A 23,484-nucleotide genomic window follows, 5' to 3' on the forward strand; every position below is an offset into this window, starting at 1 on the left:
AAGTGGAGGAACTAGAGCCCTTCCCCCTGTTATGACAATGCATAGAAGGAGAGAGAGGTCTCAGAGAACAACCAGAATGCAAAAATTTATTATTAACTGGTTTCAACAAGAAAATAAGTGGATACACCTAGAAACACGGATAGTATCTCCCCCAACAGCAGGCAGGGTGGGGAAGGAAGGCAGGAGGGGTAGACCCAGGAGATTCCCCTCTCTGCTCCAGCGAAGTGGGATCCCAAGGACAGGGCCAGGTTCCCTCCAACCATCTGCAGGCCCCAAGACTACCTCACCCAGGGAAGCCCAGGACTGCAGCTGAGGGCAGGAGGCTGAGCAGCCATGGGCCAGGCCTAGGGCGTAAGGTAGATAGAGGGGTCCAGGATGTGACCCCTCTAGGCTGACATCACCAGGGGGGCGTCATGGGCTGAGGGTTCTGCAGATATGACATCACCACGGCAGAGATGGACAGCCTGAGATGGGAGAGAGGTGTCAGTCCAGGATGGATAGGCTTGGGGTCCCCTTCCCCTCACCCAGGAGTCCCTCCCTCTCCAGATCCAGCCTCACATGAAGCTACTCATCATCTGCTTAGTGTCCTCAGAGCTCCGGGAGTTGGCAAAGCTGATGAAGGAGCAGTAGACAGCGACCCAAGCACACCACTTCAGCTGGAAGAGGTAGGTGGGTGGGTGGGTTAGGTCGGTGAGAGGCACCCCAGTGAGCCCCCACAAGGGCCATTCCCAGGCACCAGTTCCAACCCCAGTTCCACCTGATACAGCTCAAACCCTGAGCCCCAGGAGTCTCTCAGTTCCAGACCCCCATAGTTAACTCCAGGTACCCAAGTTCTGGTCCTACTCCCTGTCCTGCATCTCTGACCCCACCATGTCCCCTCAGGCCTAAGGAGCCTGGCCTTTGACATCCCCCATCGTGCTACGGACCCCACATTTTCTCCACCAGTCCCCACCAAGTTGCATTAAAGCCTGGCCCCACCCTCAGACTGACGTCCTATGTGCCACCCTGACCCGGACACCTGGCTTCCCCGACAGCTCTAGCCTTCTTCACCCAGCATCACCACAGCCCTGCCCCCTCAGCACTGGTCCTGCTTCATTCTGAATCCATGCCTTCCCCACTGTCAGGCAGAGCTACGGGAAGGAAACTCAGCCCTGCCCACCTTGAGCATGAGGCCACACATGCTGAAGATCATGCCGAGCAGGTTCATGTAGTCTGGTGTTGGGTCATCCAAGGCTGGGTTACACTCGCTCGGTGGGGGCTTGTACCTGCAGCAGGGTTGGGGTGCTCAAGCTCTGCCCCCAGGATGGGCAGGTGCTCCCCTGGGCCTCCAACCCACAACCCGAGGCCCATTCCCATTGTTAAAAATAAAACCACAGGCCCAAAATGGAGTCACTTATGCTAGGCCTTCCACTAAACTGGGGCTTAGTACCTCACCTAATTGGAGCTTCAGCCTCCCCCAGAAATGTAGTCTTAACCAGTCAGTCAGGAATTTTCTGGTCAGTACCAATGAGGTAGTGTCACATGGGCCCCTCTCCCCTCTCCATCCGCCAAAGGAAGAGGTAACCCACCTAATAAGACCCTTTTTTCCCAAAAAGGAGGTGACTTAATCTGAAATAATCCTTTTTTCTGTTTATGACTTCCTTGTCCTGTCTTTAAAAACCTTTCCCTTTCTGTAGCCTTTAGAGCTCCCCTCTACTTGCTAGATGAGATGTTGCCTGATCCATGAAGCCTTCAATAAGGTCAATTAGATCTTTAAAATTTACTCAGTTGAATTTTGTTTTTTCAACAGATCTGGTGGCAGCGACAGGATCCAAAGTGAACCTCTGACAGCATTCGGGGACGAGAAACATAAGCATGGTACCCATGAACCCCTTTTTGAGTCCACTGTCTTTCTTGCCATTTCTGGGGGCCATGGGTAAGTTCCTCTCAGTTCTGACCTCTGCTCTCTTTGTGTCACTCCCAGTCTAATTGGCTTTCCAGCCAGTTCCCCATTTGTCTGGAATCACTAGTTCCACATTGGGAGCTGCTGGTAGTTCGGACCACAGTTCTTCATTTGGTTGGAAACCCCCAGCCTTGGTTCTGTTCCCAGATTCCATGTTAGGAACTGCTGGCGGTATGGTCTGCTGTTCCCCATTTATTTGGGATCCTTTCCCAGATTCCACGGTGGGCACTGCTGGTGGCAGCTGCAGTTCCCCATTCGTTTGGAATCAGCCCACAATCCCCATTTGGGGTCTGCTGGTTCAATCCTTTCCCCCAGCCCCAGGTTCTGTGTAGGCAGTTGGTGGTGGTGCGCCCAGGGCCTTTTTCTTGGCCAGGCCGCAGTAACTGGTTACAGGTGGAATGTTAAGGTATTCATGTTTGTCTGTCTTGCTTTGTGTAGATAAAGCCAGCTAAGAGAGGCTAAGAGAGATGGGAGCTTTCACCTTTAATGAATCAAGCATGCCACCCATCAGCACACCTGCCTTTTTTATGTCTAAGAACTATAATCCCAAAAGCTGTAAATATCTACAAAAATGGCAAAATATTACTAAAAACAACCTAGAATTACAGTGGCCACTGTGGGGAATGTGTCAGTGAGACAAGATTGTTTATTTCAGAAGTGCTCTTGAGGGACTTCCCTGGTGGCACAATGGTTAAGAATCCGCCTGCCAATGCAGGGGACACGGGTTTGAGCCCTGGTCCGGGAAGATCCCACATGCCGCAGAGCAACTAAGCCCGTGCACCACAACTAGTGAGCCTGAGCTCTAGAGCCCGCGAGCCACAACTACTGAGTCCACGCACTGCAACTACTGAAGCCCGGGGGCCTAGAGCCCATGCTCCACAACAGGAGAAGCCACCACAATGAGAAGCCCACACACTGCAATGAAGAGCAGCCCCCTGTCCACAGTTAGAGAAAGCACGCACGCAGCAACGAAGATCCAACACAGCCAAAAAACAAATAAATAAATTTATTTTTTAAAAAAAGTGGGCTTCCCTGGTGGTGCAATGGTTGAGAGTCCGCCTGCCGATGCAGGGGACACGGGTTCGTGCCCCGGTCCGGGAAGATCCCGCATGCAGCGGAGCGGCTGGGCCCGTGAGCCATGGCTGCTGAGGCCACAGCAGTGAGAGGCCCACGTACCGCAAAAAAAAAGAAAAAAAAAAAAAACAGTGCCCTTGAAAGTGAGGGTTTCCAAATTAAGCAAACAGAATGGGATACCTATTTTCATTGGTATATGGAAGCTTCCAAAAGCCTTCAAGTTTCCAAAATAGTTTCATTAAAAGATGGGTTACAAAAAGGCTAATGAAAAATCAAAAACACAAGAAGTACCTAAAACAAAAAAGGAAGGGCTGACATGACTCCTACTGCTCTCCTTTCTCCTTTTTTTTTTTTTTTGGCTGCGTTGGGTTTTCGTTGCTGCACGCGGGCTTTCTCTAGTTGCAGAGAGCAGGGGCTACTCTTCATTGCGGTGGCTTCTCTTGTTTTGGAGCACGGACTCTAGGCGTGTGGGCTTCAGTAGTTGTGGCATGCAGGCTCAGTAGTTGTGGCGCACGGGCTTAGCTGCTCCGCGGCATGTGGGATCTTCCTGGACCAGAGCTCGAACCCGTGTCCCCCGCATTGGCAGGCGGATTCTTAACCACTGCGCCACCAGGGAAGCCCTGGCAGGCAGATTCTTAACCACTGCGCCACCATGGAAGCCCCTCTCTCCTTCTTTACCTGAGTACTCATGTTTGGTTTTTTTTTTGTTTTTGTTTTTGTTTTTGCGGTACGCGGGCCTCTCACTGTTGTGGCCTCTCCCGTTGCAGAGCACAGGCTCCGGACGCGCAGGCTCAGCGGCCATGTCTCACGGGCCCAGCCGCTCTGCGGCATGTGGGATCTTCCCGGACCGGGGCACGAACCCGTGTTCCCTGCATCGGCAGGCGGACTCTCAACCACTGCGCCACCAGGGAAGCCCCTGAGTACTCATGTTTTACTGATTTTCTTTCTGAACTGCTTTTCCACTCTGAAGGGACTATTCAACAGTTACCATGTAAGAGAGAACTACCCAAGGTTGCAGACGAACCTCCTCGGGTATCTTTCACTCTTTGGTCAAAGATGGAACTAAGGGCCATAGTTAAGGCATTTCCTAAACCTAGGGAGGAACCCCAAAAGTTCTTTGAAGAATCTGGAGTCATTATCAGGGCCTCGATCCCAGGCTGCAAAATCTTTATCAGCTCGTGCACATGCAGGTAGGACCTGATGAAGCACCAAATGGACACAGGAAGCAAAATGGCAAAACCCGGAGGATGATCTTCAAGATCCTCAACCAGAGAAAGCTGGCAAAACAGCACCTGACCTTTTATAAGCCATTCCTAGGATCTTCCCTACCCCAACTGATCGGTCTGTTATTCAAACATGCAAACCAAAGAAAGATGAATTGGGCCAACTTTAAGGCACGCTTGGAAGCACTCCTCCTATGGCGTTCTGGTCCCATATAAGAGTCACTCAACCTGCTCTTAGCTGCCCTATTTGCAAGTAGATTATCTCCTGAGATTAGTGCATTGATAAAAAGACAGGAAATAGGATGGGAGACCACCAGTCTGATGGAGCCAGTGACCATAGCTGAGCACTTTGAAATGACCTTAGAGCAAGACCACAAGCAAAAATTTTCCAAGTTGTTGGCCTTACAGCTACAAAAGCTCCAAGGCCAGAGACCTAACATAACACCTTCCTAGGGGTCCACCATCAAAACGCTGGCCCGAGACCCAATGTCTCACATGTAATCAACTGGGACACTGGAAAAAAAGATTGTCCTCAAAGGTCTTATGCAAATTCTTCAACTTGAGTGCCCCACATCTACCCCCTCAGTATTCCGAGGGATTCTCCAGTAAGCTGTTATCAGTAATTCCCTTAAACAGCCAAGGGGAAACTAAAATTAAAATTAATGGGAAACCGTGCCAAATTCCAGTCGATAATGGAGCTGCACTTTCTACTTTTATTTATTTATTTATTTTTTAGTTGCAGCAGGCGGGCTTCTTAGTTGCGGCACGCATGCGGGATCTAGTTCCCCGACCGGGGATCAAACGCAGGCTCCCTGCATTGGGAGCGTGGAGTTACCCACTGGACCACCAGGGAAGTCCCTACACTTTCTACTTTAAACCCCACTCCCATAGGACGACAAATCCCTCAGAGTGAAAAAGAGGTTTCCTTAGTAGAAGTATCTAATAAACGTTCAGAGAGAATTTCTACCTCAACCAATACAAATGACTCTGGGACTTTTGACTGAAAAGCATTCTTTTTTGCTATGTGACATAGCCCCGGTCAATCTGTTAGGTAGAGATCTGCTTTCTAAGTTAAAAGGGCTAATACATTTTGTTTCCAATGGGGACCTCACCGTAAAATTTCCTGACCAAACTGAACCTGATGTTCTCTTACGTTCTTACAATCTGTCCTTGACGTAGAAGAGGAAGGATTCCAACAGAAGTCCCCTAATTTAATTGAGGTGCCCAAAAACCTGTGGGCTATTTCTAATACTGACACTGGGACAATAAAAAGTACAGAGCCTATGATTCAGAGACACATAACTAAACCTATTCCTCAATTACCTCAATATCCACTAAAGCCTCACACCCGCAACAAAAGATCTCATCTCCCAGCAGGTAATCGTGCCCTGTATTAGCCCCCATGACACACAGATCCTGCCAGCCTGGAAACCTAATGGGTGAGGATGGAGATTTGTCCAGAACTTGAGGTTTTTCCTTTTTCCCCCCAGGGAAAGGTTTTGTTTGTTTTAGTTTTTATTGGAGTAGAGTTGATTTACAATGTTGTGTTAGTTTCTGCTGTACAGCAAAGTAAATCAGTTATATATATTCATATATCCATTCTTTTTTAGATTCTTTTCCCATTTAAGTCTTTACAGAGTATTGAGTAGAGTTCCCTGTGCTATACAGGAGGTTCTTATTATTAGTTATCTATTTTATATATAGTAGTGTGTATTTGTCAATTCCAGTCTCCCAATTTATCCCTTCCCTCAGGACTTAAGAGCTATTAACGAGACAGTTATTCCCCATTTCCCAGTTGTTGCAAACCCAGAACACCCTTTTGTCATGAGTGACACCAGACTCAAAATGGTTCACTGTTGCAGACCTTGGTTCAGCCTTTTTCAGCACCCCTGTAGACCCCAACGGCTGATATCTGTTTGCCTTAACTTGGAACAATCAGCAATACACCTGGACAGTCATGCCTCAAAGGCTCATTGAGGCCCCTTCTTATTTCTCCCAAGTGCTCCACCAAAATGTAAGGACCCGCCAGTCCCGGGGATATCAACTCTTTTACAATAGGCAGACGACTTCTTGCTGTGCTCAGTAACCAAAGAGGCATCCATAAAAGACTCCATGTATCTGCTGCAACAGTTAGCTGAGAAGTGATGGAAGAAATTTTCACATATTGAGGTATGGGGAAGTCATCCTAGCTCATACATGACTGGGCTTGAACTTTTTTTTATTATTATTTATTTATTTATTTATTTTGGCTGCACCGCGTCTTAGTTGCAGGATGCATGTGGGATCTAGTTCCCCAACCAGGGATCAAACCTGGGCCCCCTGTATTGGGAGCTTGGAGTCTTACCCACTAGACCACCAGGGAAGTCCCCTGGGCTTGAACTTTTTGCTAATTAGAGCAGACCGTCTTGTGGCCTGTCAAACAGACATTGTACATCTGCTTTAACCATTAAAACAAACAGACAAAAAATGGAATACAGTTATCAGACTGTTCAGAATGTCCACTTTGAAGATAGGGATAAATGTCCATTCACGCCATCCCTAAGATGCCAATGCATCAACTCCTTTGAAGATGAGGTTCCCTTCCCCAAAACTAAGGTCATGCTGACTCACTGTGTATGTGCTAATCTGTCTCTTGAAACCTCGAAGGAATGTATTATGTTTGATGTTTGTTCTTTGTTCTGACAAGACAGAACTGTGCTTCAGGCATCGAAATGGAGCCGGGTGGTCATTGTGGATGTGGATATATTCCTGCATCACCGAGAACTTGAATTTTCTGAACTGTATCAAACTTAACTACACCACTGTTCTCAAGACAATATCTGCTAGCAGCTGCCAGCTGCAACCTTATGGTCTCAAGATCTCCCACTGTAACTATACAACCACTTCAGACCCCAACCAATCCTTGCTTGACAGGCACCCTTACTTCTTGCCAGTTCCAGTTATAATTCCTTTTTTTTTTTTTGCTGCACCTCGTGGCATGCGGTACTTCCCTGACCAGGGATCAAACCGGTGCCCCTTGCAGTGGAAGCGTGGCGTCTTAACCACTGGACCACCAGGGAAGCCCCAATTATAATTCTTGACAAACAAGTTATGTAACTGCAGTTTTTGCCTATATAAGCCTCTGCCATTTTGTAGTCTGGCAAAACACAATTCAAGGGCTTCTTGAATCTGTGTTTCCTGGGCTACAGTCCTCAGGTCGGCTTGAATAAAATCCTTTTTTAAAAAAAATAAATTTATTTATTTGGGGTTTTTTTGGCTGTGTTGGGTCTTCGTTGCTGTGCGCGGGCTTTCTCTAGTTGCGGCGAGCAGGAGCTACTCTTTGTTGCGGTATGTGGGCTTCTCATCGTCGTGGCTTCTCTTGTTGTGGAGCACGGGCTCTAGGCGCGTGGGATTCAGTAGTTGTGGCACGTGGGCTCAGTAGTTGTGGCACATGGGCTTAGTTGCTCTGCGGCATGTGGGATCTTCCCAGGCCAGGGATCAAACCCATGTCCCCTGCATTGGCAGGCAGATTCTTAACCACTGCGCCACCAGGGAAGCCCTAAAATTCTTATTATAGGTTGGTTGTTGATTATTTCCACTGACAAAAGGGACATAAACTCTCCAAGGAAAAATTACAATTATCTCTATATACTGTTCATTACCTAGTGCTGAAGGAACCCAGCTATCTCCAAAAAGGATTAGGCTAAACCAAGAATGTCCTATGCCTATAACTAAGCGACAGCTTTGTGGATTTCTAGACTTGATTGGCTACTGTAGACTATGGGTTCCTAATTTTTCTCTATTGGCTTTCCTACTCTATGAACTTACTAAACTTTTAGTCCCTGAGCCCCTTCCTAGGGAAGATAAACATAAGCAGGCTTTTCTAAGACTAAAACCAGTGCTGTAAGAACCGCCAGCCCTAGGCCTACCTAATTACTCAAAACCTTTCCCCTTATGCATGCATGAAAGAGATAAGCAAGCCCTGGCAATGCACACACAAGAGCATAGCAATAAACATAGCCTGTTTCCTATCACAGCATATAACTGGATTCAGTTGCCAGTCCCTATACCAAGTGTCTTAAGGCTATAGCTGCAGCTGCAAAGTTAGTAGGAGCCTCAGCAGATCTAACCCTAGGTAATGGCATTTATTTACAAACTCCTCAGGCTGTCCAAAGTCTTCTTAACTCTGAAATGACTCAACATTTCTCTGCAAGCAGATTAACCTCCTATGAGATCCTTCTGCTTTCTACCTACTCAACATCTTAAATGTTGCAACGTCCTTAACCCTGCTACATCACCACCCCTGCCTGACAAAGGTGAGCCCCATGACTGCCAGGTAAGAACATACTGATCTAATCTTGCTGATGGGTCCTACTCTAAAAATGAAAAAGGGATACTTTGTTTCCAAGCTGGTTATGATATTACTAACCAATATGAATAACTTGAAAGGGAAACTTCCCACAAACTAAAGCAGCAAGTTATCAAATGACAGACTGTTAATATTTATACCAATAGCTGGTATGCCTTTGGGGTCATCCATGATTTGGGGATATTATGGAAACAAAGGGGTTTTCTTATGTCCTCTGGGCTCCCAATCAAAAATGCAGGGCTTCCCTGGTGGTGCAGTGGTTAAGAATCCACCTGCCAATGCAGGGAACACAGGTTCAAGCCCTGGTCTGGGCGAACATGCCTTGGAGCAACTAAGCCCATGCACCACAACTACTGAGCCTGCGCTCTAGAGCCCACGCCCCTAAAGCCTGTGCTCTGCAACAAGAGAAGCCACTACAGTGAGAAGCCCGCGCACCGCAACGAAGACCAGACCCCACTCGCCACAACTAGAGAAAGCCCGCGCACAGCAACGAAGACCCAATACAGCCAAAAATAAATCAATAAATAATTGTGTTTTTTGTTTTTGTTTTTTTCGGTACGCAGGCCTCTCACTGTTGTGGCCTCTCCCGTTGCAGAGCACAGGCTCCGGACGCGCAGGCTCAGCAGCCATGGCTCACGGGCCCAGCCGCTCCGCAGCATGTGAGATCCTCCTGGACCAGGGCACGAACCCGTGTCCCCTGCATTGGCAGGCAGACTCTCAACCACTGCGCCACCAGGGAAGCCCAATAATTGTTTTTAAAAATGCTGAAAAAAATCCATTTATTTAAAAAGAAAAAGGGCAACAAATAAACTACCTTCTTATTGCTATTCTCTTACCTTCTGAAATTGCTATCATTAAAATTGAGGTTCAGGGCTTCCCCGGTGGCGCAGTGGTTGGGAGTCCGCCTGCCAATGCAGGGGACACGGGTTCGTGCCCCGGTCCGGGAATATCCCACATGCCACGGAGCGGCTGGGCCCGTGAGCCATGGCCGCTGGGCCTGCGCGTCCGGAGCCTGTGCTCCGCAACAGGAGAGGCCAAGGCAGTGAGAGGCCCGCGTACCGCAAAGAAAAAAAAAAAAAATTGAGGTTCAGACCAAAAGGACTGAACCTGAGTTCCAGGAATGCCCTAGCTGACTTTCATGCAGACAGCAGCAACAGAGTATAAATATTATGGCACTGGGAATTCCCTGGTGGTCCAATGGTTAAGACTGGGTGCTTTCACTGTGGTGGCCCAGGTTCAGTCCCTGGTAGGGGAACTAAGATCTCGCAAGCCACACGGGGCAGCCAGTAAATAAATAAATAAGGCACATATGGATGAAGACCATTCTGCTTCAGCAAAAAATGACCCCTCATTGCCTGACTGGCCATCCTGATGTCCTTGTAACATGGCACCAGCCTGCTCCTGAACAGAGACATTTTTTTTTTAATTTTTTTTTTTCTTTTTTGGCAACACCATGGGCGGCTTGTCAGTTCCCCCGCCAGGGATTGAATCCTGGCCCTCGGCAATGAAAGCACAGAGTCCCAACCACTGGTCTGCCAGGGAATTCCCTGAACAGAGGAATTAAGGTGCACAAACAATGGTTGTAAATTAAATGAACAATTGGGGCTATGGGAAACCCAGGATGGCCACTTCCAGCTCCACGGCAAACCCCATTTTTCAGTTTTTGCATCCCTTCACCCATCACAGTGCAGTTTGTTTTTGTTTTTGTTTTTGTTTTTTGCGGTACGCAGGCCTCTCACTGTTGTGGCCTCTCCCGTTGCGGAGCACAGGCTCTGGACACGCAGGCTCAGCGGCCATGGCTCACGGGCCTAGCGGCTCTGCGGCATGTGGGATCTTCCCGGACCAGGGCACGAACCCGTGTCCCCTGCATCGGCAGGCGGACTCTCCACCACTGAGCCACCAGGGAAGCCCTACAGTGCATTTAAGATGACTCAAATGATGAATAGACATTGGTGGGGAGGCACAAAATTACAAAAACAGTTTACCACCAATGTTTGACCTGTCAGGTCCATAACCCTGGAAAAACTATTTTTGTTCCCAGAGGCCTCAGACCTCCTCCCTCTGGACCCTCTGAGCACCTACAGCTGGATTTCATTCAACTGCCACCTAGTATCGGTTATCAGTAAGTTCTTGTTATTGTATGTATATTTTCAGGATGGGTTGAAGCCTTCCCTTGCCACAAGGCTGATGCCCTCACAATGGCAAAGAAGCTGTTAAAAAATGTGTTTACCAGGCGAGGTATACCTTCCACAATCTCCAGTGATTGAGGCACCGACTTCACTGGGCAAACCAGACAAGGCTTAATGAAAACCGTGCAAACTTCTTGGAATTATCACTTTCCCTATCACCCTCAATCATCAGGCAAGGTAGAGAGAACAAATGGGATCCTCAAAAATCTCTAAACTTGCTAAAACTAGTGGACTCCCTTGGCCTAAGGTATTGCCTCTGGCCATGCCAACTGTTCCCAGTACCCCCTGTGGAAAACATAGACTCACTGCACATGGAACAGTCACCAGGAGACCAGTGTCAATTGGTATACACCTTTCTGCTGATCCCTTATTATCTCATGTTAGTATGACCACCTACTATAAGTCTTTCATGTCTTAGGCCTATCATCGACAGGTTAAAGAAGCCTTCCAAGATCCCAGTTCAAAGGACTGTGTTGGTCACAGTCTGGAGCCTGGTGACTGGGTATTATGGAAACGTCATCAGAGGAAGACAGCCCTCAAGCCCATTGGAAGAGACCACACCAAGTGCTCCTAACCACTGACACTGCTGCAAAACTAGAAGGCATTGAGCCTTGGGTACACATCTCACAGCTAAGGAAGGCTCCACCAGACATCTAGTCCTGTACAGACGCTGGAGACCTCTGAATGTAACTGATAAGGAAGAGAAGCAGCTGACATCAAGGTGGACTGCTTCTGTCCCAGACGCCAGCTATAGACCATACTTGAACTAAAAGTGAAACCCTTCCTCCTTTTTCTTTTCTTTACTCTGGTATTGACCTGGAAAGATGTTTTCACCCTTCTCTCCCAGACCATTGCTAAGGGAGGTAAGCTTTCAGACTGCTGGATTTGTCAACAAAGATTCCAATCTATCCATGATGCCAGAGACCCCCTGGTCCTTCCTGTGACCAATTTCTCTTCTATTCTCAAAGTCACAGAAAACTACAATCGAACCCCCTAAAAATTTCTTACGCGGTTCAACTTGTACAGCCAGAACAACCTATGCCTTGTTGTTGCCTTTCTCCCATCATAACTTACTCAGTTAGACACAATTACCTAGTAAATCTTAGTGCATTTGCACCCCCATGTTCCCATGATAATCTAGATCAGATTTTCCCCCAATCACTAAGAGATCTCACCAGCAGCAACCATGTTTGCAAGGCATTTAGAACAACACTTTATTTCAGGATGGGAGATTCTCTTCCCATACGTGCTGAAAACCTAACTGACACCTGGTTGGAATGGGTAAACGCAGTAATTCCTGTGACTGAATCCATTAACAGTACCTCTTAACGGGAATGGTTTGTGTCCCCATAGGGTCTTTGTCCATGGTGGTTATCATTCTCTTTGGGCCTCTGAATGCCTAGATAGCCAGTGCACAGGGGGCAATACCTCTTAGGTTATGTAACTGGGCCCCTGACATTCCACAAGGGAACTAAGACACCTCATTAGTCAAATCCCCTGGATTTACATCATCAAGTTAAAAAATAACGATGAGCGGGACTTCCCTGGTGGTCCAGTCGCTAAGACTCCACGCTGCCAAGGCAGGGGGCCCGGGTTTGATCCCTGGTCAGGGAACTGGAAACTAGATCCCACATGCTACATGCTACAAGGAAGATCCCACATGCCGCAACTAAGACCCACCGCAGCCAAATAAGTAAATAAATATTTTTTTAAAAATAACGATGAGGATTTCATGACTCAGGATTCATTTCCTTCGGCAGGGCCATCAGCCCAAGAAAGATCCTTAGATTCTCTGGCCAAAGTTGTTCTTTATAATAGAATAGCCCTTGATTATCTTTTAGCTGAGCAAGGAGTGTCTATGCTGTGGTCAATACCACCAGCTGCACCTGGATTAACCCTTCTGGATTAGCTGAAACTCTATTATATAAAATCACTGAACAAGCCAGTTGGCTTAAGAAGGTGACTCCTTCAACGGGAACTTTCTTTTTTTAGGAGGGATCGAACCCGTGCCCACTGCATTGGAAGCATGGAGTCCTAACCACTGGACCCCCAGGGAATTCCCAATGGGAACTTTCTTTGACGTATTTGATTTTGCCTGGTCTGGATCCTGGGGACCATGGCTCTGAAGTGCACTCCAAACATTGTGAATTATCCTGTTTATTATAATAATCTCCCTGGTGCACTTAATCTCTCAAAAGCTTTAAATGCATACTCACTGCCACTAACCACCAAGCAAAAGATCTCCTTAAGACTCGAACATCAGAAGAGTAACAAAAAAGTGACCAACTTAAAAACTGTGAACCTGAAGCCAGCCAGGACCTGTGACTATCACAGGGGTTAAGCAAAAATATCATAACCTCTGGTTAGCACAAAAAGGAACAAGAAAAACTACGAGAACCTCAGAGTAGTAGCTGAGAGTGGCCCTCATGCCTTAGGTTTTGCTCACATCTCTCAGTTAAGCTGAGAGTCTGATTAAGGTGGGGAGGGTGGGAGGAGGGGGCATTGTTAAAGAGAAAACCACAGGCCAAAAATGGAGTCCCTTATGCTAGGCCAAGCAACCAAAGCAGGGCTCAATACCTAACCTAACCGAAGCTTCAACCTCCTCCAAAAATGTAGTCTTAACCGGTCAGTCAGGAATTTTCTGGTCAGCACCAATGAGGTAGTCGGTCACATGGGTCCTCTCCCCTCTCCATCCTCCAAAAGGAAGACGAGGTAACCCCACCTAATAAGACGCTTTTTCCCCCAAAAGGTAAATGACCTAATCTGAAATCACCCGTTTTTCTGATTATGACTTCCTCGCCTTGCCTTTAAAAAACCTTTCCCTTTCTGTAGCCCTTTAGCGCTCCCCTCTACTTGCTAGATGGGATGCTGCCCAATTCATGAATCATTTGATAAATCCAATTATATCTTTAAATTTTAAAGATGAATTTTGTTTTTTTTGCTTTTTAACACCATGACAACTAGGATCCTCACCTCAGCACTTTGTTGGGCCTCCGTGGGTCCGACATATTGTTCGCGGACATAGCGAGTCGCGCCTCTTCCGCTGCGGGAGTCTCAGCTTCCGGGGGCTTCCAGCAGGGAAACGGAGGATGGCTTTTAGAGTAACACCCTCAGCCCTCGCGCTTCCGTTCCTGCCGGCGGGAGCTGGAACTCCCCCCATCCAGGGGACAGAGAATTCGAAGAAGCCAAAAATGTTCCAAGAAAACAGGACGTGGGGAAAGAAACCGAGACGCTGGAAACAAGCTTCAGTGTTTCCAGCGCTTTCTCCAAAAAGCCTAAACGTTGAACCAGGAAGTGAGAAATAGGCAGTAGACTATGGAGGACAATAATAAGGTTACACCAAAGCGTGGGTTCCCAGGGCAGAAAGCCCCGGTGCAGGCTACTGTACGGTGGTGAGGAAGGGAGGGCGGAGCAATGGCTTTCCCGGAGCCAAAACCGCGGGCCCCGGAGCTGCCTCGGAAGCTGTTGAAGACGTTGGACTGCGGGCAGAGGGCGGTGCGAGCCGTGCGATTTAATGGTGAGCACCCTTATCGTCATTCCGGGTCCTACCTCCGCCTTCTGAAGTCGGCGGCCCAGTAACCCCCTCGTGGTGTTCCCCAGTGGATGGCAATTACTGTCTGACTTGCGGCAGCGACAAGACCCTGAAGCTGTGGAGCCCGCTGCGAGGGACGCTACTGCGGACGTACAGCGGCCACGGCTACGAGGTGCTGGACGCGGCAGGGTGAGCCGGGGGCCAGAGCGGGATCGAGGCGCTGAGGCCGGGGTCAGAGGTAGACGCTGATCTTCCCTGCTCTGCTCTCTAGCTCCTTTGACAACAGCAGTCTCTGCTCCGGCGGCGGGGACAAGGCAGTGGTGCTGTGGGATGTGGCATCGGGGCAGGTCGTGCGCAAATTCCGGGGCCACGCGGGGGTGAGTGCAAGCAAGAAAGGGCCTCGTTAGAAAGGACCGGAATTGCGTGTAGGTGGTGACAGGCACCCACCCCTCCCCACGCAATTACAGCGCAAGGATCCTTCCCCACGGCCCCGCCTTCACCAAGCCCTGTCCTTGCAGTTCCTCCAAAAACTTTCACCTCCCCTACCCCTAGCCTTTTCCCTTGCTTTAACTTGCACTGGGAACCCTGCTTTTATCCCCATCCAAAGTCCAGCCTTCTCTAAGCTGCTGTTCCTGTTTTGCAGAAGGTGAACACAGTGCAGTTTAATGAAGAGGCCACAGTTATCCTGTCTGGTGAGTCCGGGGCCTAGGCAGGTGGGCGCAGGGGGCTGCCCCGGCCCCCCCAAACCTGATCCACTTTCATGCTGACCTCACAGGCTCTATCGATTCCACCATCCGCTGCTGGGACTGCCGCTCACGGAGACCTGAGCCCATACAGACGCTGGACGAAGCCAAGGATGGCATATCCAGCGTGAAGGTGTCAGACCATGAGGTCCTCGCAGGGTGAGTGGGACCAGGACCTTGCCCCTCCCCAGGTGCCACTGGGGATCATAGCTGTCTCTGTACTTAGATTAAAATCTACTCTCAAAAAAAAAAAAAAAATCTACTCTCCTCACTGCACTCACAAGGCCTTGCATGGTCTCTGTTGTGCTCTCAGTTTTTATTCATTCCCAGGCTCATTTCTGTTAAATATGCCACACATGCTCCCACCCCAGGACCGACTTTTGCAATTGCTCTTCCTCTGCCTGGGCTACCCTTCTACTACTTATTCCGAGTGTGTTTGAGCACCACCTGCAGGTCACGTTTTCAGTCAATGAGCATACAGGAGTGAAAAGATAGGAAAACAAGGAAAAACCCCACTTACATAGTTGATGTTCTACCTGCAGGAGACAATTAAAAAAAAAATATTCCCATGCAGGGCTGCCCAAATGTTGCCACAACCTGAGGGAGTGCCGATACCACCACTGGGGGCATTTGGGCTGCATGGCGTGGTGGCCTACCCAGTTCCCACACATCCCCCCTTGGACTGCATATGGCTGGCTCCTTCTCATCTTTAAGTACCAAGTCAAACGTCACCTCCTCGGGGACCTGATTACCCTCAGTCAGCAAGGCTCCACGTTGGCAGCAAGTGCTCCTGGCTTGGTAGCAGCTGTGTCCCAAGCTCCCACACAGGGTGTAGCCCAGAGAAGGAGCTCAGTATAAATCAGAAACAGATGCAGTGGGACCTGATTGGCCCCTGGGGCTGAGTCTCAAAGCCAGTGCCTCAGAATTCCACTCATGAATTCACTTCAATGCATGTTTTCTGTGGCCAGTCCTGAATATGACATGACAGTGAAGGGTGCCCAGGAAGGGCAGGCACCCAGCCTTGCTCTCAGGGCCCTGGCCAGGTGAGAGGGTACAGGAACACCAAAGCTGGAGCCCTGGACCTGCTGGCCCCTGTGATGCTTCAGCTGGATCCATCCTCTCTTGCAGCTCCGTAGATGGCCGGGTAAGGCGCTATGACCTGAGGATGGGGCAACTCTTCTCAGACTACGTGGGCAGTGAGTGTGGCTGGGGCTGTGAGTCAGGCAGGGAAGGTGGGGGCAGCACGGGAGACCCCAGCCTGACCTGCTTGCCCACCCCTCCCCTTCCCCCAGGCCCCATCACCTGCACCTGCTTCAGCCGGGACGGGCAGTGCACCCTGGTGTCCAGCCTGGACTCCACGTTGCGGCTTCTAGACAAGGACACAGGGGAGCTGCTGGGCGAGTGAGTTCTCAGGGCTGTGGGGCCCCTCCCCCACTCCCAGTAAGGCCCCAAACCCCCACTGATGCCACTCACACCCAGGTACACGGGCCATAAGAACCAGGAGTACAAGCTGGACTGCTGCCTGAGCGAGCGCGACACGCACGTGGTCAGCTGCTCCGAGGACGGGAAGGTGTTCTTCTGGGACCTGGTGGAGGTGAGCCTGTGCACCGGGGGGCCTGCCCACTCCTTACCTGAATCACTCCCAGGCCTTTATAAGGGAGTGCTGTTAGAACTGGGGGCTGGAAGGAGGAGTGAGTGAGGGGATGAGGCGAGAACATTCCTGGCAAAGGGCACAGCATGTGATAAGCCTCGGGGTTGTGGCACACACACACTGGTCAGGAGATAGAAGCACTTTGGATGGCACTGGCGGTAGCAGAATCCAGGTCAGGCAGGGCCACTGGGACTGACCCTGGGGTAGGAGGAGCGGATAGTGGCATCTGACCTCAGGGGAGACAGGGCTATAGTTTTCAGGAAATCTGAGCTACCCCTGAGCATCCCTGTGGTATCCAGCCCCCAAGCCCTGTGGGCCCTGTCCTGATGTGTCTCAGCCTGTTGGGGGTGTCAGGATGCGAACTGACCAGCCAGGCGTAGTGGGGTCAGAGCTGGGGCTTGGCCAGAGAAGTAAGCCTCCTAAGAGGATGGAGGGAACCAGGGGGCCCTGGAGAGTCCAGGGGCCAGCTCTCCCTCTGGGAACTAAGAAGGTGCCAACGTTCTGCCTACTTCTCGAGGTTCCTGTAGACCGGAAGTCACCCTGAAGGGGAGGGCACATGAAGGGACACTTTCCGGGTGGAAAGAGGAATGGTGGCCTCCTTGAAGAACTGTGTTTGTTGAGCTGTGTCTGCAGGGTGATGAAGGGAGCGGGCATTGAGGCTATCAAGTGGGCGGGTGAAGCCCAGATGGCGGCAGAGGGGGAGGGAAGCTGGGACCCACATGTGACTGGCCGTGGAGGAGGGTAGTGGCTGTGAAGGTGGAGAGAATCAGCAATCTCTGGGCATGGTCTAAAGGTAGAACCAAGAGGATTTACCGACAAAGGGATGTGAGATGTAAGAGAAAGATTCAAGATGTTTGACCTGAGCACCTAGAAGGACGGAGTGACTGAGGGGCTCAGTTTGTGGCTGGTTCAATTTACAGTGTCTCGGAAGCACTTAGACGCATGTGGCTGAGAGCGGGGGGAAAAGCAGCTGAGGGGAGGGAGACACACTGGTGACACTCCCAACCCCCTCACTCCACAGGGTGCCCTGGCGCTGGCCCTGCCTGTAGGTCCCAGTGTGGTACAGTCGCTGGCCTACCACCCCACGGAGCCCTGCCTGCTGACCGCCATGGGGGGCAGCATCCAATGCTGGCGGGAAGAGACCTACAAGGCTGAGGATGGCACAGGCTGAAGCCAGGGGACCCACGACCAAGGACAGAGAGAGACAGCCTGAGGAGGACCACTGAGACCATGTATTCTAGACATGCTGCTGACCAAGGAGTTGGGAGGAGCTGGGTCTGCAAACTAATAAATAGAGGAGGTGGTGAGGCCTCCCTGGGGCTGCACCGTCCAGTGTTCAGTCCTCGTTCTTCTCGGGCGTGAAGGCATCTACCTTCTGGGCAAAGGTTTCAGCCACGAGCAGCGGAAAGACCAGGGAGGCATCAGCATAGACCTGTGGAGGGGACTCAGGTGAGCCACGGGACCCAAGGCCGTACCCCAGGAGACCCTGTGCCCCAGCTGGCTGGCCGGACCTCACCTTGACAGGCTGTGCGTCCACCCGGATCTTGCCCCAAGAGACAGCTTCATCTGGCCGGGCGCCTGAGTCAGAGCCATCAAATTCCTGGGCTGTGTTGATGTAGACAGCGTAGTCAGCCCCATTCCGCTGTAGGGAGGGGCAGAGTGGGCTGTCAGCCACACAGACTCCAAGGCAGGGCACTGTAGCTAGAGGCTGAGGGACGTGTTCCAGATGAAGGAAGCCCTTGGCTGCCCCTCATTCCAAGGGAAGGGCCCCACGTCAACATCTGGGCAGAGTGAGGGGTCACGGGATGCTGGGCAGACAGTGGGCAGCGTTGCTCCAGACTCGCCTGCTAGGTAGCAAGAGCCCTCCCACATCTGCCACCAGCTCTGTAGAAGACCTCCAAATCCAACTTACCTCTCCCCTCTCTATGGCCCCCACCCTGGGCCCCTCATTTGTTCCCCCCAGAGCAGCCAGAGAGCGCCTGAGAGCACCTGAGTGGCTCTCAAGGCCCTGCACTTTCTGCCTGTCACCTCCTGCCTCACCTCCTCCTCCCACTCTCGCCTTCGCCAGCCTCCTAGCTGTTCCCTGACCTACATCAGGCACCTCAGAACCTTTGCACTGACTGGTTCCACTGCTGGGAATTCTATCTCGCCCCCACCCCCCAAGACAACCACATGGCTCATGGGACCACCCCCTGAAAAACCTCTGCTGGCAGGTCACATTTCCCAGGAAGCTTTCCCTTTTATGAACAGCACCCCTTTCACTTGCCATCTTGTCATCCTCCCTTATTTTTCTCCATAGCAATTACTACCACCTGATACTCATGTCACCTGTTTGCTATCTCGCCCCACTAGAACATCAGTGCCAGGAGGGCAGGGATCTTGGCCTGTCTAGTCCACAGCTGTCTACCCAGCACATGGCATAGGCCTAGTACACAGGCCTGTCTGCATGACGGGCCTGAGTGCCACCCCCTACTAGGGAGCACACACACTCCATCCCTGCTCACCATGAGGTTGGCGTTGGCAATGTGGTGCTTGACCATGCCACCGCCCAGGATGATCATCCCAGTGCGCCTGGCGAAGATGGCCTGTGTGTTGATGAGCCTGAGGTCTGGGAAAGAGGGCTGTGTCAGGCCGCGGGCCCAGGCAGCCCTCCTCCCCCGCTCCTCTGGAGCCCCAGCACCTTACCTTCAACGATGTCCAGGACCAGGCCTGGGTTCTTATAGGAATGGAAGAAGATCATGTCACCCAGCGAGCCATCTGTGAGTGCCGGGCTCAACACAGGGATGTGGTTCTGGGAAACAGCAAGGCAGGAGAGCGGTTAGAGCTCAGAGCCCTGCAGGGGCAGTCTGGGAGCACTCCCTCCTCTTTGCCTGATTCTGGGCAGGGAGCTTAACTTCACTTGTGCCTGGCACATAAAGAATGGTAGCTCTTGTTTTTCTGATTGCTGGGCCCCATAGCCTCTGAGGAGCATGGGACCCTACACCAGGCCCCATGGGGGCTGCTAAGCACTGCCCCCAACTGCTTCCCAGTAGTCTAGGAGTAGAGCCAGAATACAAGGACCACACTCAACAGCTGTGGGACCTCAGGCAAATTGCCTAACCTCTCTGTTTCTGAGGTTCCTCTCCTAGGAGTGGGAATAAGAATAGTACCAACTCCCCAGGTGGCTGTAAAGATGAAACAACACATGCCAAAGCCTGGCAACTTTGCCCCCACCCAGCCCCTCACCTTCTGGGCCCAGTAATACACTGACTCTGGGTTGTTTATCTCCTTGCCAAGCCGGGCGATCATCTTGGAAGGCGTCCACTTCACACCCTAGGAGGAGACATCAGCTTCAGCCAGCGGCACCTCCCCTGACACCCACCGTGCCACCCGCCCCCCCCCCCAGGTTCCTCCAGCCTCACCTCCGTGTTCTGCTCCAGCACCATCTGGTCCAAAATGGGCATCAGCCAGTCCTCAAACTTGCAGTAATTGTCATTGGGCACCAGCAGGTTTCCGATCCTGGGGACAGGAGGCATGTGGGCATCAGGGTCCAGGACCCTCAGCCTGGCTCCCCTACCCAGCACCACTCAGGGCCCCCCACCTGTTGATTCCGTTCTCACGTAGCTCCTTCCCCCTGAGGCTGAACTCGCCCAGGTATGTGGGCGCCAGACACTTGATGAAATCCTCCTCCACACCCCCAGCCGTGGTCACCAAGACGTCCACCTGCAGTCACAAGGCAGTGAGGTTGGCCAAGGAAGGGAGGCTCTGCTTTCGTACCAGGCAGGACTCCTAACTCCCAACTCTCATCCAGTGACCCTTGTGGGGAGCTCTGCTGCAAAACAAAACTGACCCATAGTTCCCTATCTCACTTCAATGACCAGTAATCTTATTGCCCATTAAGACCCAGAGAGGGCAAGGCCACAACCCCACCAGGTTCCCACCATGTTGTGCTGCACGAGGTAACGGATGGTCTCACGGATGCCCGAACTGATGAGGTTGGATGTGTAGCCCAGAAAAATGGTGCAGCCGGTGAGTGGGCGGCAGCTCTGGGTCAGGTCTGCATGTTGGTCTTCATCCTGAGCCAGCGGCTCTAGTTTCTTCTCTATCTAGGTGTGTAAGGGCAGGGTCGAGTTAACCTCTGGCCCCAAACTCCAGCCCAAGGACCCCAGGTGGGTTTCAGAGACAGACTCCGCGCCCAGGCCCTGCCCACTGAGGGATATGGGACCACTTCTACCTGGAACCAGGGAGTGAACGCCCCTGTGCAGGCTCCGCCCTTTCCACAGCCCAAGTCTCAGGTCACACACTCAGGCTTTGCCTCTTTTCAGGAATCACTTTTGCAGTCCCGAACCCTCTCCCCACTGGGAAAAGCAAATCCAACCTCAGGTCCCGCCCTGCCTTAGGCTCCTCCTTCAATCCCTCCCTCAACTGCGCGGTCTGGCCCCAGACTCCGCGCATTCCAGAATACCTGCACATGTTGCCTATAACGCGCCTCCTACCTAGAATCAGTCCCAACCCACTCCCCAGCACAAAAACTCGCGCCCAGGAGGGGGTCCCCGTCTCTCTCCAACTATCGGACGAAAAACACACCTCCTCCCAAGGAAGTCCCGCCCCCAAGTACCCCACAGTGCTACTGGAGGCCACGCCCCCTCAACCCAGGAAGTCCCACCCAGGCCTCACCATGGCGTTGACTTGCTGCACCGCGCGCCCGAAGTTGGTGGCCTGGAAACCAGTGGTGCCGAAGGCCTCCAGCAGCGCGCGGTAGTTCACGCCACGGTCGAAGTCGTAGCCCCGGACCTGGGCGCTCTCGGACGGCAGTGCCGAGCTGTGCTTCAACACGGCGGCCAGCGCCGCCGCGGGCGCCTCCCTCTCCAGGGGACCCTCCATGCTCCTGCGGCCGCACTGTCAAATCAGAGCCGCCCCAGGCCAGGCCTCCGGCGGCCTCGAACACCTCTAAGCCCCAGCACGCACAACCTGCGGAGGGCCGGAAGTTGTGCATGTCACATGAACCGCCGACGCCCGGAATCCAGGATGCCGCCTTCTTTGCTTGTGTATTCCGTAGTACGGAAGCCTCAAGGAGCCATTATTTCCTGTTTCTCGTGTTCTCAGTCTCAGATGAATGAGGACCCCGCTGGAGACCCACCGCGTTGCGTGGCGCTTGCCCATTCGTTTCTGTCCTCTCAGAGAGAGAGGATGGCTTCTTAGACGTCGCCCTTGGACAGAATTCGAATCACCAGGAAGTATCAGATAGTTTCTGCCGCTGAGCGTCTCTCGTCAAATGGGATGGTGATCCCTGTTCGTGTCTTGCAAGTCTCCAGAGCCTCCACATGCTGCGTAACCTTCTGGTCTTCCTTCCCCTGGCAGCTGCAGCTGTCACCTCCTCTGGGAAGCCTTCCCTGACCTTTTTCTGAGTAAGAGACCTCCTCTGAGATCCAGGGCTGACATCTATTTCCCTCCAGCAAGACTGAGCTCCTGGAGGGTGGTGTCTGTATCTCATGGGTCCTCCAAACCATGCATAGGGTCTGGTCCAGACCTCTTTAATCACTCTCACTCTGCAGTTTATGGAGTCTACACTATACACTGGGCTTTGTGCTGGGTGCTGCATATTTATCAGTGAACAAAATGCAGACCCTGCCCTTCTGGAGCCCACAGTTTGGGGAGCTAGAAGGGTAACAACAGTGGTAAGTGCTATGTAGAATTAAACGGGCTGATGTGAGAGTCCATGGGGTTGGGGGTGGGTGGAAGAGTTGGTGGTTTTATTTGGAGGGAGAGGTGGTTGGGGAAGGATGCCAAGGAGGTGATATTTCAGCCAAGGTCAGAAGAGGCCCCATATGTGAAGATCTGGAGGGGGGGGCATTCCCACTGGGAGAGAGAACAGCCAGTGCAAAGGCCCTGAGGTTAAAAAGGAGCCTATTTAATTAGAGGAACAGAACATCCTCCTTGACAGCCCCACTTGGATCTCAAACTCCTGGCCTCAGTTCCCTCGCCACCTAACCCTGATCTTCCTGCAGTCTGCCACATCTCTGCAAACAGCCCTACCTTCCACTCATCTAGTAGGCTGAAAACTGGGGAATTGAGCCTGATGTTTCCCCTTTTTCACACCCCACATCCATCCCTCCACACGTCTGCCAAATTCTACCTACAAAATAGGTGCTTTTCTTTGTTATTTATTTTTGGCTGCATTGGGTCTTCGTTGCTGCACATAGGCTTTCTCTAGTTGCGGCGAGCGGGGGCTAGCTACTCTTGGTTGCAGTGCGTGGGCTTCTCACTGCGGTGGCTTCTCTTGTTGTGGAGCATGGGCTCTAGGCCTGTGGCCTTAAGTAGCTGTGGCTCGCGGGCTCTAGAGCGCAGGCTCGGTAGTTGGGGCGCATGGGCTTAGTCGCTCCGCAGCACATGGATCCAGATCCCTGGACCAGGGATCAAACCTGTGTCCCCTGCATTGGCAGGCGGATTCTTAACCACTGCGCCACCAGGGAAGCCCTATTTTTCTCCAATTTTTAAAATTGTGGTAAAATACACATAAAATTCACCATTGTAACCATTTTTAAGTGCATTGTTCAGAAGCATTAAGTACATTCACATTGTTGTTCAACCGTCACCACCATTCATCTTCGGAACTTACCCATCAAACACTAACTCCCCATTCCCTCTCTCTCCTCAGCCCCCAGCAACCCCCATTCTGCTTTCTGTCGCTATGGATTTGGCTACTCTAGGGACCTCACATAAGTGGAATCATACATTATCTGTCATTTTGTGACTGGCTTATTTCACTTAGCATAATGTCCTCAAGGTGCATCCGTGTTGTA

At 51.4% G+C, this 23,484-nt stretch overlaps 3 protein-coding genes across 7 annotated transcripts; 1 reads left to right on the forward strand and 2 right to left on the reverse strand.

The window, feature by feature from the left end:
* Positions 1 to 60: 60 nt before the first annotated feature.
* WDR83OS (WD repeat domain 83 opposite strand) lies at positions 61 to 14,328 on the reverse strand. The gene is made up of 4 exons (XM_030879971.3): positions 13,750 to 14,328; positions 1,160 to 1,265; positions 559 to 656; positions 61 to 464 (listed from the first exon to the last, which is right to left on the reverse strand). The coding sequence occupies exons 1-4, from the start codon at positions 13,797 to 13,799 to the stop codon at positions 398 to 400; spliced, it is 321 nt and encodes a 106-aa protein (XP_030735831.1). The 5' UTR covers positions 13,800 to 14,328; the 3' UTR covers positions 61 to 397.
* Positions 13,915 to 18,122, forward strand: WDR83 (WD repeat domain 83). The gene is made up of 9 exons (XM_030879965.3): positions 13,915 to 14,293; positions 14,377 to 14,497; positions 14,580 to 14,685; positions 14,952 to 15,000; positions 15,084 to 15,210; positions 16,180 to 16,247; positions 16,344 to 16,452; positions 16,531 to 16,645; positions 17,724 to 18,122. Exons 1-9 carry the CDS (start codon positions 14,191 to 14,193, stop codon positions 17,871 to 17,873), a joined length of 948 nt encoding a protein of 315 aa, XP_030735825.1. The 5' UTR covers positions 13,915 to 14,190; the 3' UTR covers positions 17,874 to 18,122.
* DHPS (deoxyhypusine synthase) lies at positions 17,901 to 21,686 on the reverse strand. Of its 5 annotated transcripts, none has more exons than XM_030879955.3 (9): positions 21,359 to 21,685; positions 20,623 to 20,787; positions 20,283 to 20,404; positions 20,104 to 20,200; positions 19,928 to 20,014; positions 19,388 to 19,493; positions 19,207 to 19,310; positions 18,219 to 18,344; positions 17,902 to 18,134 (listed from the first exon to the last, which is right to left on the reverse strand). In XM_030879955.3, exons 1-9 carry the CDS (start codon positions 21,563 to 21,565, stop codon positions 18,039 to 18,041), a joined length of 1,110 nt encoding a protein of 369 aa, XP_030735815.1. In that variant the 5' UTR covers positions 21,566 to 21,685; the 3' UTR covers positions 17,902 to 18,038. The 5 variants fall into 5 exon arrangements, with proteins under 5 accessions (XP_060152950.1, XP_030735815.1, XP_060152951.1 ...); XM_060296968.1 differs by lacking the exon at positions 21,359 to 21,685 and adding an exon at positions 21,178 to 21,264; XM_030879957.3 differs by lacking the exon at positions 21,359 to 21,685 and adding an exon at positions 21,147 to 21,258.
* Between the last annotated feature and the right edge of the window lie 1,798 nt (positions 21,687 to 23,484).

This window comes from Globicephala melas, chromosome 3 (genome assembly GCF_963455315.2).
Source record: "Globicephala melas chromosome 3, mGloMel1.2, whole genome shotgun sequence".
Taxonomy (NCBI): domain Eukaryota; kingdom Metazoa; phylum Chordata; class Mammalia; order Artiodactyla; family Delphinidae; genus Globicephala; species Globicephala melas.

What these genes read in the sequence shown, in the direction of transcription:
- WDR83OS (XM_030879971.3), bottom strand. Translation starts at nt 13,799, where the DNA reads ATGTCCGCGAACAATATGTCGGACCCACGGAGGCCCAACAAAGTGCTG. An exon ending in TGTGTGGCCTCATGCTCAAG is followed by an intron (nt 657 to 1,159) that starts GTGGGCAGGGCT and finishes TACCTCTTCCAG; the next exon opens with CTGAAGTGGTGTGCTTGGGT. An exon ending in CAGATGATGAGTAGCTTCAT is followed by an intron (nt 465 to 558) that starts GTGAGGCTGGAT and finishes CTCCCATCTCAG; the next exon opens with GCTGTCCATCTCTGCCGTGG.
- WDR83 (XM_030879965.3), top strand. Translation starts at nt 14,191, where the DNA reads ATGGCTTTCCCGGAGCCAAAACCGCGGGCCCCGGAGCTGCCTCGGAAG. An exon ending in GCGAGCCGTGCGATTTAATG is followed by an intron (nt 14,294 to 14,376) that starts GTGAGCACCCTT and finishes GGTGTTCCCCAG; the next exon opens with TGGATGGCAATTACTGTCTG. An exon ending in ACAGGGGAGCTGCTGGGCGA is followed by an intron (nt 16,453 to 16,530) that starts GTGAGTTCTCAG and finishes ACTCACACCCAG; the next exon opens with GTACACGGGCCATAAGAACC.
- DHPS (XM_030879955.3), bottom strand. Translation starts at nt 21,565, where the DNA reads ATGGAGGGTCCCCTGGAGAGGGAGGCGCCCGCGGCGGCGCTGGCCGCC. An exon ending in TGCAGCAAGTCAACGCCATG is followed by an intron (nt 20,788 to 21,358) that starts GTGAGGCCTGGG and finishes TTACACACCTAG; the next exon opens with ATAGAGAAGAAACTAGAGCC. An exon ending in TGTATTACTGGGCCCAGAAG is followed by an intron (nt 19,494 to 19,927) that starts GTGAGGGGCTGG and finishes GCTGTTTCCCAG; the next exon opens with AACCACATCCCTGTGTTGAG.